Source organism: Magnolia sinica, chromosome 15 (genome assembly GCF_029962835.1).
Source record: "Magnolia sinica isolate HGM2019 chromosome 15, MsV1, whole genome shotgun sequence".
Classification (NCBI taxonomy): Eukaryota; Viridiplantae; Streptophyta; class Magnoliopsida; order Magnoliales; family Magnoliaceae; genus Magnolia; species Magnolia sinica.
The window spans coordinates 2,602,763-2,618,973 of NC_080587.1; the positions used below are offsets into that span (position 1 = coordinate 2,602,763).

The following is a 16,211-nucleotide window of genomic DNA, read 5'->3' on the forward strand; positions in this document are numbered from 1 at the left end:
ATATCATTGATGGGAGATACTACAAAATATCTCACCCTCTTAACTGTTACAATGGGCCTGTTATGTACACAATTGGCAAGCGAGCAATCGGATTGGCTACTATCATCCAACAGGTGTGATATTAGATCATGATGCATCTTATGATCTAGGGACTTAAGACATGTACGCCTTATATTGCTGAAAAGCAGACCCCCCCTGTATCATTTCTGGATTGAACAAAACGTTTCCACCCTCCATCAAGCACAACACTTGATTAACAACACACTCTAATAGTATTTACTCTTCAGACTACTTCCCATACCTGTGAATTGGATTTCTCAGAAATAGAATTTCAAGCACTTGAATTTACATGTTTGGATGGAGAATTTCTATACCGTGCGTATACAGAGAACTACAGAAATCAAGAAGCTAAGAAAATGCAGAAGACCAATGCGGCCCAGCTATTGGTTCAAAAGATTGTAAGCCGGCAAATCCTTAATGCTGGAGACGTCTTCCAATGCTAGCTCACGCTCCAGCTGCGTTCGAGTTGATTTCAAAACCTCCTAGAAAGATGAGGAAGACAGACGATCAAAGATTTAAAAACAAAAAAAAATAAAATAATAATAATCAGGTAATCAGATTTTCAAGGGTACCCAATTCCTCTAAAATCAAGAAAATTCATAAATGGATTGATTCCTGAATAAACAAGTTTACACCCCTTTAAATAGGGATACTAAGCCATGGAATAAGTTTCTGAATTAACTACAACTAAAACTCCTACAAATTGTGACTTACTATGAATGGTAAACTAACAATTTATAGACAGTCATGATTCCTACCAGTGGGCGCATGGTTTTTAGCTAAAAATAGTAAGTGTTCTATTTGGCTGAACAACGTTGTTCCCCTAACTATTCTAACCACTTTTCACGTTGGGCGTGACTCCTAAAGCCCTCTTTTTTTTTTCTTTTTTTTTTTTTTTTCTTTTTTTTGATATTTTTTTTTATAGTGCGCAGGAGACCCCCCACACACACACACACACACACGCACACACACTCCATTTCACCACCGGTGGGTACTCGAACCTCGACCGTGTTGAAACTCCTAGAATCTACCACGGTAAGAGTAAGGACCCGTGCCTCCTAAATCCCAACAATGAAGAATTGTACTCAAACTAAAACTTATTATAAATAGTAAAAACGAAATTAAAACAGGAATTCAACTGTTGATCGGATGGTATTTCGTAAATTTAGTGTGGGCAAATTAAGTAGCTCGTCCTATCCCAAAATCATATATGGTATTTCACAGATTTGGGATGGAAATTCCACTGTTTGCAAGATACGTCATCTAGGATAGGTTACTCAGGTACGTTTTCTGATCGGGCATTTTCTGATCCATCTTGGCCATAAAACTGTCCATGACCCGCTCCACATCATCTAGGCTAGGTTACTAAAGTACGTTTTCTGCCATCTCTTAAATGGGGTGATGGCTCATCTACCGTTCATGTTGGTACTGATCCAAACAGTCCAAATTATGGACCATCCAATGGAGGTCATGGAATGGAGATGATCAGAGGTACAGATTCAACGATGGATATAAGATTGTTAAGATTCATCCTATCGATGTGATTTCCAGGATATGCTCCACCTACATTAGGACCCACGATTTGGACATCTATAGACACAGATGTATGCCATGTGTATGCCTGATAAGAAGCCACTGTCAACGAAATGGAGTGTCACAGTGCTTACATTGAATTACATACAAGACGCACGCTTCGCAAGCCATTGAGCATCCATCATCTGAAATGACACACAGCAGAGATTATCGAATGCCATTTCATCCTCTCCAAGCAGCTCCACAAGTCGAACACCTGTCAATGAAGTGGTCCTGCCTGCAAGAAAGTTCCAACCATATGTTATTTTCTTTTTCAATGGGTCAGGCCAGGTCTGGGTCTCACTTTTTGGATCCAATTAAAAATCGGTCTAGTCAAGTTTTGGGTTGGGTCCAGGCAGTTTTAATAGTAAAACTACGTATTTTTAACATACATTGATTATTCTAGTAAGAAATGAGGTTCCCTGTGCTGCACACGTGTAAGAGAGACTTGTTTATACACATCATTCATCCGCCAAAGCGGCATGCTTGCGTGAGATCTAATCCATCCAGCAGGTAGGCCTAATCATGTAAATGCTCTTAACTGTCCCAAAGCCAACTCCAAATTTAGATTCAAAGATTCAATGGGTATCCAAATCCGATCAGATCCAGGTTTTTAAGAACCACACCCAGACATAAAAGGACCCAAACTTGGCAAGAACAGAGCCTGGTAAGCCCAGGTGCAGGTACTACAAGACCCAACCCTTTGAAAGCCCTACCTGTTTGGGTGCCACTTAAAAATGAGTTCATTGCATTTTACTAAATAGTAATATGTATTAGAGATCATGATTGCTGGTTATTAAGATTACCTTGCTAGAAAAGAAATGGGGTAGTCGATAGCATTGACATACATCCAATACCTGCCTAATGACATTAGTGCCATCTCCAAAACAGTCTAGCAATCAATTGGAATTTTTCAGATTTTCTTGATGTGATTGAGTGGATTGTCGTTGACATTGACAAACCCTATTACATACAAATTTAAGACATCTAACAACATAGAGTGAGCTCAGGTGAAAATGGATTTCTTGCTAAAGCCCGTTGTAGGTTTATGCGCTTGGATGCTAAGTGAGGCCCACTATGATGTTTGTGAGAAATCCACCCTGTCAATCCATTTTTCGAGCTCATTTTAGGATATGAGATAAAAATAAGGAAGATCTATAACTCAAGGGAGCCACATTGAGAGGAAACAATGGGTAAAGAAATTCCAATCGTTGAAATCTTACGGGGTCCACCTTGATATTTATATACTATCCAAACCATTCATAAAGTCATACCCATTGGAATGAACTGAAAACACAAAAAACCAAATTCCTAATATGAAACTCTTATGGCCCTACGATTGTCTCAATTTCCTCTCATGTGGCTCACTTGAGTTCCGGATCCTCCTCACCTTTTGTCTTATATTCTAAAATGAGTTGGAAAATCAGATGCATGGAGTGGATTTCGTTCCTCTAAGTGTGGTCTACTTGATCAACAGATAAATTACAAACAATCAAGTGGGAAGTAGGCATTTTGTAAACGGGCTGGGCTGGTGGGGTTGGGTTTCTCTGGGCCTGGGCCAAGCAAACCTATCGAGTTGGGCTTGGGCCTCCTGTGCTAGAATGCATGCTTGATTGCACTGGCCTGGCCCGACCTAACTCTCTCGAGTTGGACTTGGGCCTCCTGTGCAAGATGCATGCTTGGCTTGGGCCGGGCTCAGTCCTTGAACCTTAAAGTGTCAGATTGAGTGGAGCATCGCTTGACTCGACCCTAACCATGAGGCCCACCGTGATTATGTACTTTAATCAACGCCGTTCATCCATTTTGAAAACTCATTTTAGGTGATGATTCCAAAAATGAAGCAGATGCAAATCTCATGTGGACCAAAATATAGGAAACAGTGGTAATCGACCATTAAAAACCTCTCGTGGCCACAAAAATTTTGGATGAATCTAATATTTGTGTAGTCTCTTCATCCATGTCCTTGTGACCTTCTCAACAGGTTGGATTACAAAAAAAAACATTCCGGTGGCCCCATGATGTCTTTAATGATGGGAAATCAATGATGACTTTTTTTTTCCCTGGTATGATCCACCTAAAATTTAGATCTGCTTCATTTTTCATTTTTTGGGAACATGTCCTTGGATCGGGGGATCATCTGATGAATGATAGCACGAAAATAGCAGCAACTGAATTATCCAAACTCTTCAATTGGTGGTCATCAAATGTATATCTATATACTCTGTATCTAAGAGAGAGAGAGAGAGAGAGAGAGAGAGAGAGAGAGAGAGAGAGAGAGAGAGAGTACCTAGTTGGAACTTGTCCACTTGATGGATCATCTCATCTTCAGTGCCTCATTCGATTCTGTTGGCGTCAATCCAGATGTTTGGGATGTGTGACGCTTTGCTCCGATACTTCCTTGTGCATTTATCCGCCAGCATTGGATTGCCAGAGATGCTTAAATATTGGAGACAGGTAAGGCCCCACAACCCTTGAGGCAATGACCGCAACTCGGGGCAGCTGTGGATCTTGAGATTCCTAAGTGACTTGAGCTGTCCCAAATCATCAGGAAGAGACCTCAATTTAGAGCAATTGCTGATAGTAAGAGTCTCTAGTGACTCCAATTGTTTCCATCCGTAGGGGAGACACGTCGTGTTCTCTAAATTATAGATCTCAAATGTCTTGAGGCTTGGGAGGTTCGGTAATGGCCCCAAAATCTCGCCGCATGCCGAGATGTCGAGGGATGTTAGACTTTTCGGGAGGTGTGTCAGCAGTGCCTTCAATTTCCAGCAGTACAAAATTCTTAATGAGTGTAGAGACGGCATTATCTCTCTGTCTTCTAATCTCAACTCCCACTCCTCCAATTTATACATGTAATTGAACTCGAGCTCTTCCAGCTTCGGGAATGCCACCCCGTTTATGTCCCCACCACTGCTACTCCCGTAAAACTCACTTCCCACCCGTTTTACAAAACTTGCCGTTATTTCAAGGTATTTAAGCGAAGGTAGTCTCCCTAGCCCAGGCAACTGTGTACACCTTTTGCAATATATTAATCTCAAGCTGACTAAATTTGAGAAAGATGAATCTCCTATCCAGGTTGGGAACTTGGAACCAATGTATCCCCAAATTTTCAGCTCTTCTAGGTTTGCAAGGGACGGCCGGAGGGCTTCAACTACATTTTCCATCCTCTCCACCTCTCCATTTCCTGACATTTCAAGAGCATCATCTGGTGACATATTTAGAGACAAGACACGAAGTTGTGCCTTGTTCTCCAGTTGTGCTTCCTTAGCCTCATCCACGCTCCCTACTCTCTCCAAGTGTTCTATATCTAGCTTTCCTTGGAGAGAGTCAAGTCGCTTCAGCTCTCCAATCTTACATCCTCCATCGCCTCCCACGATAAACCTACTCAACGTTCGAAGGGAACTTATTCTCCCCAACCCTTCCGGTAAGTGCTTTAGTTCCGGTGTGTGTTCAATTTCTAGATGTCTCAAGCGGACCATTGCACTCATCCCACTTGGCAGTCTTTCGAGGCATTGACACCGATTCAACTTCAAGGTCTGCAAATTGCAGAGATGAGTCACTGATTCGGGTAGCTCAACAATCTCTGAATGAGACAAGTCGAGATATCGTAAGTGCTTAAGCAACACAATTGAGCTTCGCAATTCTTTAATTCCGATGCCATAAGTACCACAGAAATCAAATGCCCTAAGGGACTTAGCGCATTGGAATAAATTATCAGGGATGGTACGAATTGGTGAATATCCCATTTGGATGAGAGTTCGCAATTTTTTTGCATGACATAGAGGCGCAGGAATGTGTGAGGTTTCCCAGGTGGGAATAAATGACGAATGACGGACTGTAACAGAGATGGAGTCCGTCTTTCCATTCTCAAAGATGCAACATTCATTCTTTGTAATGAATTGGATGAGATCGTGAAGGAGATCATGTATTGTACATCCGACTTTTTCAAATTCAAATTCATTCACCACTTTTTGAAACAAAGACTGCGCCAGTAGATCGTCAAAGTACTCTCCTCCAATTGCTTCCATCTCTCTTTTTCCATCGGGCTTGATGAAACCCTGAGCTAACCACAACTTGACCAATGTATCCTTCTCCATCATATAATCTTTCGGAAATACTGAGCAATATGTAAAACACTGCTTCAAATGGACAGGCAAATTATAATAGCTCAGCAACAAAGCCGGTAAGATACCTTTCGAGATGTCTCGTATTTCCCATGTTTGGCTTTCCAAGATGTCTTTCCAATCTTGTGTGGTCATCTTGGAACGCATGACGCTTCCAATTACCTTTAACGAAAGAGGCACTCCTTTACACTTCTTCACTATCTCTCTTCCGATCTTTTCCAACGCCCGGCAATCTTCCACTTTCCTCCCAGCGAAAGCTCTGGTTCTGAACAGTAACCAGCTATCATCATAGGATAAACCTTTCAATTCATGCATGTAGGCAGACGGCATGCATGTATTTGCAACCTTCTCGCTGCGAGTGGTGACCAAAATTTTACTTCCAGGAGCACCTCTTTGCAAGGAAAGCATTAATTTTTCCACCTGTCACTATCATCGTTCCACACATCATCAAGCACAATCAAGAATAGCTTGCCCTGTAATGTTTGGACAAGCTGCTTTTGCAATGAGTCTAGCTGAGAATCCGGTGGACTTGTCCCTACGGCTGCTTCTATAATTGCTTTTGTAAGATTTATGACATTAAAATCATCAGAAACACAAACCCATGGAAACACATTGAAATGGCTCCTCACCCTTTTATCATTGTGGATCAATTGAGCAAGAGTCGTCTTGCCCAACCCGCCAACGCCTACTATCGAAATGACATGAATCCCTCCCTCCTCAGAACTGCTCCCGCTGACCAACTTGCTTATTATTATATCTTTGTCTCTGTCTCTCCCGAGCATCTTCGATTCATCTACGAGCGAACTAGTTTGAAACTCGGCCTTGTCAGGATGACTACCTCCACGGAAACTGTGAATCTCCTTAAAACTGAACTTACTTTTGTCAGCTGCAATCTGATCCAGCTTCGCACTTACTTCTTTTATCCGTTGCGCAAAATTTTGCTGTGATGCAATTTTGTTGGAAATTGTGGGAAAAAACGTCCGAACCTTATCTCCAATGCTGCGATTATCAGTATCATCACCGTCGGTCCATGATTCATGGGCCAACCTGATCCAATCTTCTAGACCGCAACATGTAAAGAGTGAAAATAACCACCTACATGCCTGGTTTTCCATGCGCTGCCGATCGTCACCATCGTTTGTCTCTGATTCAGGTTCTGGCCATTGAATCATCTCATCTAGCAAGTCCTCCACATCGTAAGCCACGTCTTTGAGCTTTTTTAACCAAAGTTGCATGCTTTCGTTGTGAAATTGGATAATTTCTGCATCATTAAGAAGTGCTTGAATGGATTCGAACGTAGAAGATATCTTTTCAAGTTCTGCTTGGGCGCCACCAACCGAATCAACCTCTTCCCCGAGTTTCTTCATAACATTTGAAACAAGTGCATCTCGAATTTTCTTCATAACCATCGAAACAAGCGAATCTGCCATTGTTTCAGAACACGCACAGAGAGAGAGAGAGAGAGAGAGAGAGAGAGAGAGAGAGAGAGAGAGAGAGAGCTTTGAAACCCCTGATAAAGCAGAGATAGAGAGAAAACTTTGAAACCCCAGATAAAGCAGAGACAGAGAGAGAGCTTTGAAACCCCAGATGAAGCAGAGACAGAGACACAGCTTTGAAACCCCAGATAAAGCAGAGAGAGAGAGAGAGAGAGAGAGAGAGAGAGAGAGAGAGAGAGAGAGAGATCAGATTGTAGGAAATTGAGAGTGAGAGAGTGATCAGATCTCAGGAAATTGAGAGGGAGAGTTCGATGATGGAAGAAATGGTGAGAGATAGAGATGAGAGCTAGAGAGAGAGGTATGATTGCAGGAAATGAGGAGAGAGAGAGAGAGAGAGAGAGAGAGAGAGAGAGAGATAAGATTACAGGAAATTTAGAGCGAGAGTTGCAGGAAATTGAGAGGGAGAGAGTGATGATCGAAGAAATGAGAGAGATGAGAGATGAGATGGTAGGAAATCTAGAGAAAGAGATATGGGATATGAGATGCCACGAAAATTGAGAGAGAGATAGACAGAGATACTTCAGGAAACTGAGAGAGAGAGAGGGATCAGATCGCAGGAAACTGAGAGGGAAAGCGATGCTCGTCGAAGAAACGAGGAGAGAGATGAGAGACAGAGGGTTGCGAGTCAAGGATTCTTTGAATACTTAAGAGAGGCTTGATGCATCAATCTACACCATCCAACAAAGCTCCGTGGGACCCGCAGAAATGTCCGTGTAAAATCCACTCTGTCCATCAGTTTCTCCACGTCATTTTACAATCATAGCACAAAAATCAACCAAATCCAAGATTCAAGTGAGCCGCAACATAAGAAACAGTAGTGGTTGTGCGGCCATGGTTGGAACCTTAGTGGGGCCCACATAAGATTTTGAAGAGTCTGATCTTTGTGCTTTCCCCTTCTTTCTAGTGGGAGTCACCTTTTGAACGGGTTGGATTGTACATAAACATCATATTGTGCCCAGAAAAATTCAATGGTGGACGTTGCTATCCCTTATCAAATTTTTAAATAAAATGGGATAATTTTGTAATTTTGCATTCTTGCGCAGGAACTACCGAAATCCGCGTCCATCAATTTCTAAGTAATTGTTTTGTCAAGTGCCAGCGCATCGTCCATCACGCTCTGGCAGAGTATCAAAGTTCATGGGGGAACAACTCCGTCGGTAGTTGTAACACCCAACGTCATTTTGGGCAAAGCGATAGAGTCTGTGATAGTTCACCACCGTTTTAAAAACGGAGGAGACTTTGACCGTACACATGGCTTAGTTGCAAAGCAATCCAGATCGTCCAAATCTCTGATCCATCTGGAGATGAAGCCCGAGAACAAGACACTGACAGATGATAGTGCCCATCTTTTTTCCTCTGCTTTTTTTTTTTTTTTTTTCTTGATCAGTGATTTTAGAGATATACTCCATCTAAAACGTACCCCAGCCCAGTTACATGTGGTGGTCAAATGGTGGTGAACTATCATAGGAATCCAGTCGTTGGTCAAACCATTTCCCTCACCAAGAGAAAGATGCCTTTCAGCCAAGAGGAATTATATTTATATGATTCATCGCATTCATATTTCCACAGTGTACATCGATTTTATGACAATTCGTGCCTATAATCATGCAATCTAGACCATTGATCTGTTGTGTAAAATCATGGAGAGACTGCTATATTAAATATTTTATTGATAGGAAAATCATAAGGTTTTGATTAGTGGTCCACAAATAAACGCTTGAATAGAGAAATGCAACAAGGATCTAGAAAGCATCTAGATTCAAATGAAAAAGGCCTTAATATTGATAGTCTGAATCTTTCAAACGTGAAGAATTTTGATTCAAGCAATATCCACAGCTAAAATCAATAGACCAATGGCTTGGATTACCAAAAAATCATTCCAACTTGTGAGATATGAGAAGCATGTGTACCGTACAAATATGCGGGCCAGGTATCATTAATTCCTCAAACGATAAAACAGGAAAGCTCACATCTAACAGGTTTCACGGAAAGTTTCTATCCGTCCAGTGGATATCTTATGATCTATTGTATATTTGAGAAATCCATGCCGTCAAATAGGTTGGTCCCACTATTTTAAATGAAATTGAAATATCTATTCCTATTTATTGACTTAGGTGGGCCACAACATGGAAAATAATGTCTGGACGCTTGTAAATAATAAGATACAATCATCGCCCAGTAAATTAGCGTATGGGACTGATTTTTCAACAGATTAATCATGATAATGAGCCAACCTACTGGACAGTTTAGATTTCACACACACATGACATATTGGAAGCTATTATCTTAATGGACGGAAACTTATCGTCCAGCGGATTGGACGTGAGCTTTTCTCCTAATAAAATACTGCATGTTGCCTAGCGAGGACTTTCCAATGTTAGCTTTGCACCATTTAGACCATATTAATGTGGGCCCCTTTTCCAATGGCGCATATTTCTAATATCACACTGAATCACTATCAAGCAATGCCAACAATCCAACTAATAGCTATCAAATGAATTTAAACCTTGACTAGCCAGTAGTCCGATTTCAAAGGAAAAAAATAATCACACGGCTAATATTATCTTCCTAGTGCAATTTTTCGGTTGAAATAAGTTCAGGTTGGGTGCCTCGCAGAAAGTCTCGAAGGGTCTGTTTGGGCAGTGGGATTAGAAGGGATTAGGTGGGATGGGATTCTTCTGATCCTGTGCCAATTCCACTACGTGTTTGGGAAGAAAAGCTTGGAATTACATTAAATAGAATTGCATTGGGTGTCGTGCCAATTTCACTCATTGTTAGCAAGTTGTTGTAGGTCCCACCATGATGTGTGGGCTATATCCACACCGTCCGCCCATTTATCAAGATTATTTTAGAGCATGGGCCATAAAATCAGGTAAATCTAATGCTCAAGTGGACCCCACCATAGAAAGCAATGGGGGTTGAATACTTACCATTGAAAACTTCTTTGGGGCCACATAAGTTTTGGATCTACCTCATTTTTAGGCCCATGCCATAAAATGAGGTTATAAAACAAATAAACAGTTTAGATATAACATATGTACGTTATTCTCAGTCATTTCAAATGATGGTGTGTACATCCATTCAATATACCACCGTATTATCAACAAAGCAGGGCATTAATCTTATCCCATGGCAACAGGGGACAATCCTCGCCATGGGTAATAATTATGTTTTTTGAATCCCATCCCACCTAATGGTGGGATTAGAAGGGATTAGGTGGGATGGGATTCATTTGGTCCTGTGCCAATTCCACTCCATGTTTGGAAGAATGGAAAAGCTCATAATTACATTAAATAGAATTGCATTGGGTCCCGTGTCAATTTCGCTCAATGTTAGCAAGTTGTTGTAGGTCCCACCATGATGTGTGGGCTATATCCACACCGTCCACCCATTTATCGATATTATTTTAGAGCATGGGCCAAAAAACCAGGTAAATCTAATGCTCAGGTGGACCCCACCATAGAAAGCAACGGGGATTGAATACTTACCGTTGAAAACTTCTTTGGGGCCACATAAGTTTTGGATCTACCTCATTTTTAGGCCCATGCCATAAAATGAGGTTACAAAACAAATGAACAGTTTAGATATAACACATGTATGTTATTCTCAGTAATTTCAAATGATGGTGGGTATATCCATTCAATGTACCACCGTATTATCAACAAAGCAGGGCATTAATCTTATCCCATGGCAACAGGGACAATCCCTGCCATGGGTAATAATTATATTTTTTGAATCTCATCCCACCTAATCCCTTCTAATCCCACCGCCCAAACAGACCCTAAAGCAGATTTATTGTAACCCTCTTGCAAAGTAATTTAAATACTGGTAGGTTGTGAATATCGTCTTATAAACTGTGATATTATAACTCGCCTTAAGTTTATCTTTAAGTGATTAATTTTCTATCTTTCCACATCAATCTTTACAAGTGTAACATAAACCCTAAAATTTTAATCATAATAAGATACATAATTTTTGTTGTTTGCGTGCCTTGAAAATCATATGTGATTAATGTGGGTCCCATTTCCAATGGAGCATATTTCTAATATCACATTGAATCACTGATCAAGCAATGCCAACAATCCAACAGATAGTTATCAAATGAATTTAAACCTTAACTAGCCAGTAGCCGAATTCAAAGGAAAAAAACATTGGAACCTACTCGCTGGTCAACAACTAATATTATCTTTCTAGTGCAATTTTTTGGTTGAACTAAGTCCAGTTGTGTACCTCGCAGAAAGCTTTTAGAGCAGATTTATTGTAACCATCTTGCAAAGTAGTTTAAATATTAGTAGGGTGTGAATATCGCTTTATAGACTGTGATATTATAACCCATTGTAAGTTTATCTTTAAGCGATTAATTTCCTACTTTCTGCATCAATCTTTACATGTGCAACATAAACCCTAAAATTTTAATCATAATAAGATGCACAATTTTTGTTGTTAATGTGCCTTGAAAATCATATATGATTATCTTATCAATTAAATCGAAGACCTTCTCCATAGATCATGATGATCATGAGTCCTATGCGGACATGTTATTATTGTTATAACCAATTACAAATATAATCATACATATATATAGGTTAAAGAGAGGGTTTCCCTTGTCGTCTTTGAAAAGTTGAGTTTGAGCACAATCGCCACTGATCTCAGTACCTATTTTACGGCCACCTAACAGATTTTAGGATGAGCTGGTGGTTATTCTAATGTGGTCATCCTACTTAAGAGAACCAATGACGAATCGGATGAGAGGTCTCCATTATTATGTTTGACAATGAGTTGATGCGTTTACCCTTATAAAAAAAAAAAAGAAGGTGGGATCAGGCCACCACCAATTTATAAATGAACAAAGATATATAGCCTTTCGGGCTGGGCCTAACAAAAAGGATTTGGACACAGCCTATCATATGAGATCTATACAAGGCTAAACAGAAAACAGAGAGAATGAAAGCTTTGGGAAGACAAGTCTGCAACTGGAGGAGCAGGAGGGGCAGATCAAGGTGAGCCGAGACACCGAAGCAAGGCTGGACATCATCGCGCAATTTAAACACGACTCAGCAGCAAAAAAAACCCATAACTGCCCTACAGAGGAAACAGAGCATCAAAGCCGAACCAACAGGTTCAAAAAAGAGTTGCAAACAGCACAAGCCTGCCAGGCAGGGAGCTAGCCCACGCCCATCTTAGGAATGGATTTCCTGATGAGACCCAGGCCCACCTTATCCAGAGTCATAGAGCCTCTAATCGACCGAGGGAGCTAGGCAGGGGAGAGAAAAAAGGAGTTGGGCTTCCCACCACTAGCAATCTTGGCCAAGCCATCCGCAACTGAGTTGCCTTCGCGAAATGTGTGAGAGAAGCGGAGATTGAGAGACTGCGAGAGACTTTGAACAAACCCCACCTGATACTAGATGTTCCAGGTATCCGAAGAAAGAGAATTGGAAGCCGCATCATGTAAGGTTCTTGAATCAGTTTCAACTTCGATATTGGATAGCTCCATGTCTTTACAGATCTCTATGCCATCTACCATTGCCTGAGCTTCCGCAACGGTATTAGAGACTAGGCCATATTTGTTGTGGAAAGCGAAGATCAGCGACCCATGTTCGTCCCTACAAATACCTCCGCCACCACCTTCCCCCGGGTTACCTCTAGCAGACCTATCAACATTCAGTTTCAGCCATCCCCTACTTGGCCTATTCCAAAAAACTTGGAAGGCTGAGGACTAACTGAGGGCGGAGAAGCTGTCAATGCCAAAATACTACAAGATGGCAGCTTCACGGGCAGAGTTCCTGTTATGGTCAGGGAGATTGGATCCTATCTCAGCCAGCCATTTAGAGACTCTAAAAATGATATTAGGAGAGGATGGCTTAATATTTTCAATTCTGGTGGCATTTTTGCTTAACCAAATCTCCCAAATAATGAAAGAAGGGGTCGGGCCACGAAGGAGTTGAGCTTTGAAAAATCTAGTCAAAATCGATGCCCATTGAAGAATTTGACTATGCACTGTCTGATTGAGGACACGCGAGACATGGAATAGGCCAGCAAAATGATCCTAGACCTTTGACGCAATGGAGCCATGAGAGAACAAATGGTCCAAGTCTTCTAAATTTGAGGAGGCGAGAGAGGGGCCAGCTGTGTGAACTTCAACACAGCAGGAGCACCTGGACGCCAAACTGATTCCAAGTCTTTGGATGACTGAGTCCACTAGGACTACATCATGCATTACTTTCCAAAGAAAGATTGCTATCTTAGGAGGGACGAATTTGTTCCAAACCCACACAGGCCAATGCTGTTTTGGGTGGCGATTTCGCATAAGGTTCTAGGCAGATCTGAAGGAAACTTTACTTGACAGGGACAATGTCCGGATGAAGCGATCTTTTCTGTGAGAAGGAGAAATACCACTATTGATGATAGCTTGGACAGTAAGGGGAGTGACAAAATTATCAATCAACTCCCGGTTCCAGGTTCCAGAGGGAGTCCAGAAATCTTTAATCTGGGCAGTCTTCTCAAGCTCTGATAAAGGGTGAAATGAAGCTCCCAATAGTAGACCACCACTGGTCCAGTTCTGGGGCCAGAAGCAAGTGTTTTCCTCACCGATCAGCCATCTCGAGTTATGAATAACGGGAAGCATGAGGCGTTGTATATCTTTCCAAAGGTCGGATCCCTCTAGCTTGATCTCACCATTTCTATTAAGGAACTTGGGAAGATATTTAGCTCCAAAGAAAGTGGCCCAAAGTGAGTTCCCTTCCATGAGTTTCCATGCCATCTTTGACGCAGGGGAGGACGTGAGGTCGAGCACCGTCTTCCTCAAGAGGATAACTATTGCGAATCCACGGAACTTCTCTGGACTCCTCACAGAGACTTCTCGAATCCACGAGGAAAGAAAGCAGAAAATAGAAATAAATTCTAATAAATTCGAAATTGATTGATGAATAATTGATGATTGCATAATGTGTGTCCTTACACCATTAATATAGAAAAAAATAAACTAAAATTCGTAATTACCAAAAATAGCAAAATTCTAACTCTAATAAAAATCCTAATTCTAATAAAACTCTTCTAAGGCCTAATTTCTAAAAATAAAAATTGCAAATAAACTTTCTCTAGAAGAGTCCTAGTATAACTAAAAGTTATTTTTAAAAGGAAAGAAAATCTAAAACTCTAAAAAATATTCAAAAAAACGGAATTACTAAAAATAGTAAAATTTTTCTAAAAATTCATTTTTGAGCTGAAAGCGCACGTTTTCTGACGAAACGGACAGATGCGACCCACTTTGTGGGTCGGTTCACCTCAGATGGCCCGTTTCAATGAAGATTGATAGGTTGCATGCCCCATAACAATACCCGGATCAAAAGTTATGGTTAATTCACTGTCCATCTTCTTTTGGCTCAACCATGCTGGGAACGTATCTGTGATATGTTCTACATCAGACCCCTCCACTTGAAGAAAACTTGTCCTCGAGTTACGTAAGAGACTTGGCACATGAGTCTGAGATAACTTCTGACGCCGATCTTCATTAGCCCTTTTTTGGTACTTGGCATTAAGCTCTTGAGCTGACACAATACACGTACTCATGTTTTCCTTGACTTGACTAATATTGATCAGTTCCTTCACATCTGTCTTCAAGATCTTATATTTTTTCTAATAATATGGGCAATTAGGCGAACTTGCCCCTGAGATGGGATCAACGTAATTTTGTATATCTCGTATGGGAGGCAATTTATCGGGGGGTTCATCGAGCACAATCTCCTTGAACTCCTACAAAATTGGCTTCAAATCTTTTAGGATATTCACAGGCTCCATATATTTTTCATTTTCAACTAATGAATATATATGTCTTGTTTCCTCAGATTGTTTGACAAAAACCTGTTCAGTTGTGAGAGACTGTTCCTCAACTTTAGAAGTCTTGGGTTGGTTTTCCATTCCTATAGAGGTCACATGTTCACCATTGATGAATCCTGTGGTCTGTTGCAACTCCGTTTTGACCCGGTCACCTCTTGCCGACAAATAATAGGATTTCTCTGCATCACCCTTTAATGATTAGTTATCTTGCCAATAATTTTGATTTTGTTGGAATAATACCTAATCATAATTGGTAGGAAAGAATCGCATGCACAATAACTTCTTCATTCGCGACCACATGCGGATTGGAGCCTTCATCTGTCTCGTTCGCTCGAGTTGAAGTTATTCCCACCAATTTGAAGCTCTGCCCGTCAACTTGTCGGCCACGAGTTTAACTTTCTTTTCTTCCATTATGTTCATGTAGTCGAAGAAATGTTCAACTTTAAGCAACCAATCGAGGAAGTCCTTGAAGTAGAGTTGACCATTAAAACTAGGAAGATCGACTTTCATCTTGAATTCTTGGTCCATCCGATCCATCTGATCAATGGCTCGTCTAGGATGCTGTAAAATCATGTCGCTAGATCTGTAGTTCACTGATAGCGTTGCCCTACGATCAATATGATTACGAATTCTAGCAATTGTTGATGGTGGATCACCACCATGAACACGGAGCTGCCCTAGGGCCTCCGCCAAACGATCCGCCATGCGATCGATGGAAGCCTGCAGCCCTTGCATGGCTTGCCGATTCTCTCGTCGTGCTGCTTCGAAAGCCGGGCCACAAAAGTTTTAGATGAGGCTGATATTTGTTTTTCCCCTTCATCCTCTTTGATGCAGGGGAGGAGGTGAGGTCGAGCACCATCTTCCTCAAGAGGATAACTATTCCGAATCCACGGAACTTCTCTGGACTCCTCACAGAGACTTCTCGAATCCACGAGGAAAGAAAGCAAAAAATAGAAATAAATTCTAATAAATTCAAAATTGATTGATGAATAATTGATGATTGCATAATGTGTGTCCTTACACCATTAATATAGAAAAAAATAAACTAAAATTCGTAATTACCAAAAATAGCAAAATTCTAACTCTAATAAAAATCCTAATTCTAATAAAACTCTTCTAAGGC

The 16,211-nt window shown here is 41.0% G+C and overlaps 1 protein-coding gene across 3 annotated transcripts in view; it reads right to left on the minus strand.

Annotated features, from left to right (window-relative positions):
• Positions 1–268: 268 nt before the first annotated feature.
• The window catches only part of LOC131228031 (putative disease resistance protein RGA3), a 103,044-nt gene continuing 87,101 nt past the window's right edge, over positions 269–16,211 (minus strand). For 2 of the 3 annotated variants that reach the window (XM_058223857.1, XM_058223856.1), the window contains 2 exons: positions 3,920–4,805; positions 269–542 (listed from right to left, as the gene is read on the minus strand). In XM_058223857.1, coding sequence (XP_058079840.1) covers positions 3,966–4,805 — 840 coding nt within the window. In that variant the 3' untranslated portion in view covers positions 269–542; positions 3,920–3,965. Of the gene's footprint in view, positions 543–1,423; positions 1,867–3,919; positions 4,806–16,211 lie in introns of those variants that run through there. The other variant, XM_058223858.1, reaches the window with a different exon arrangement.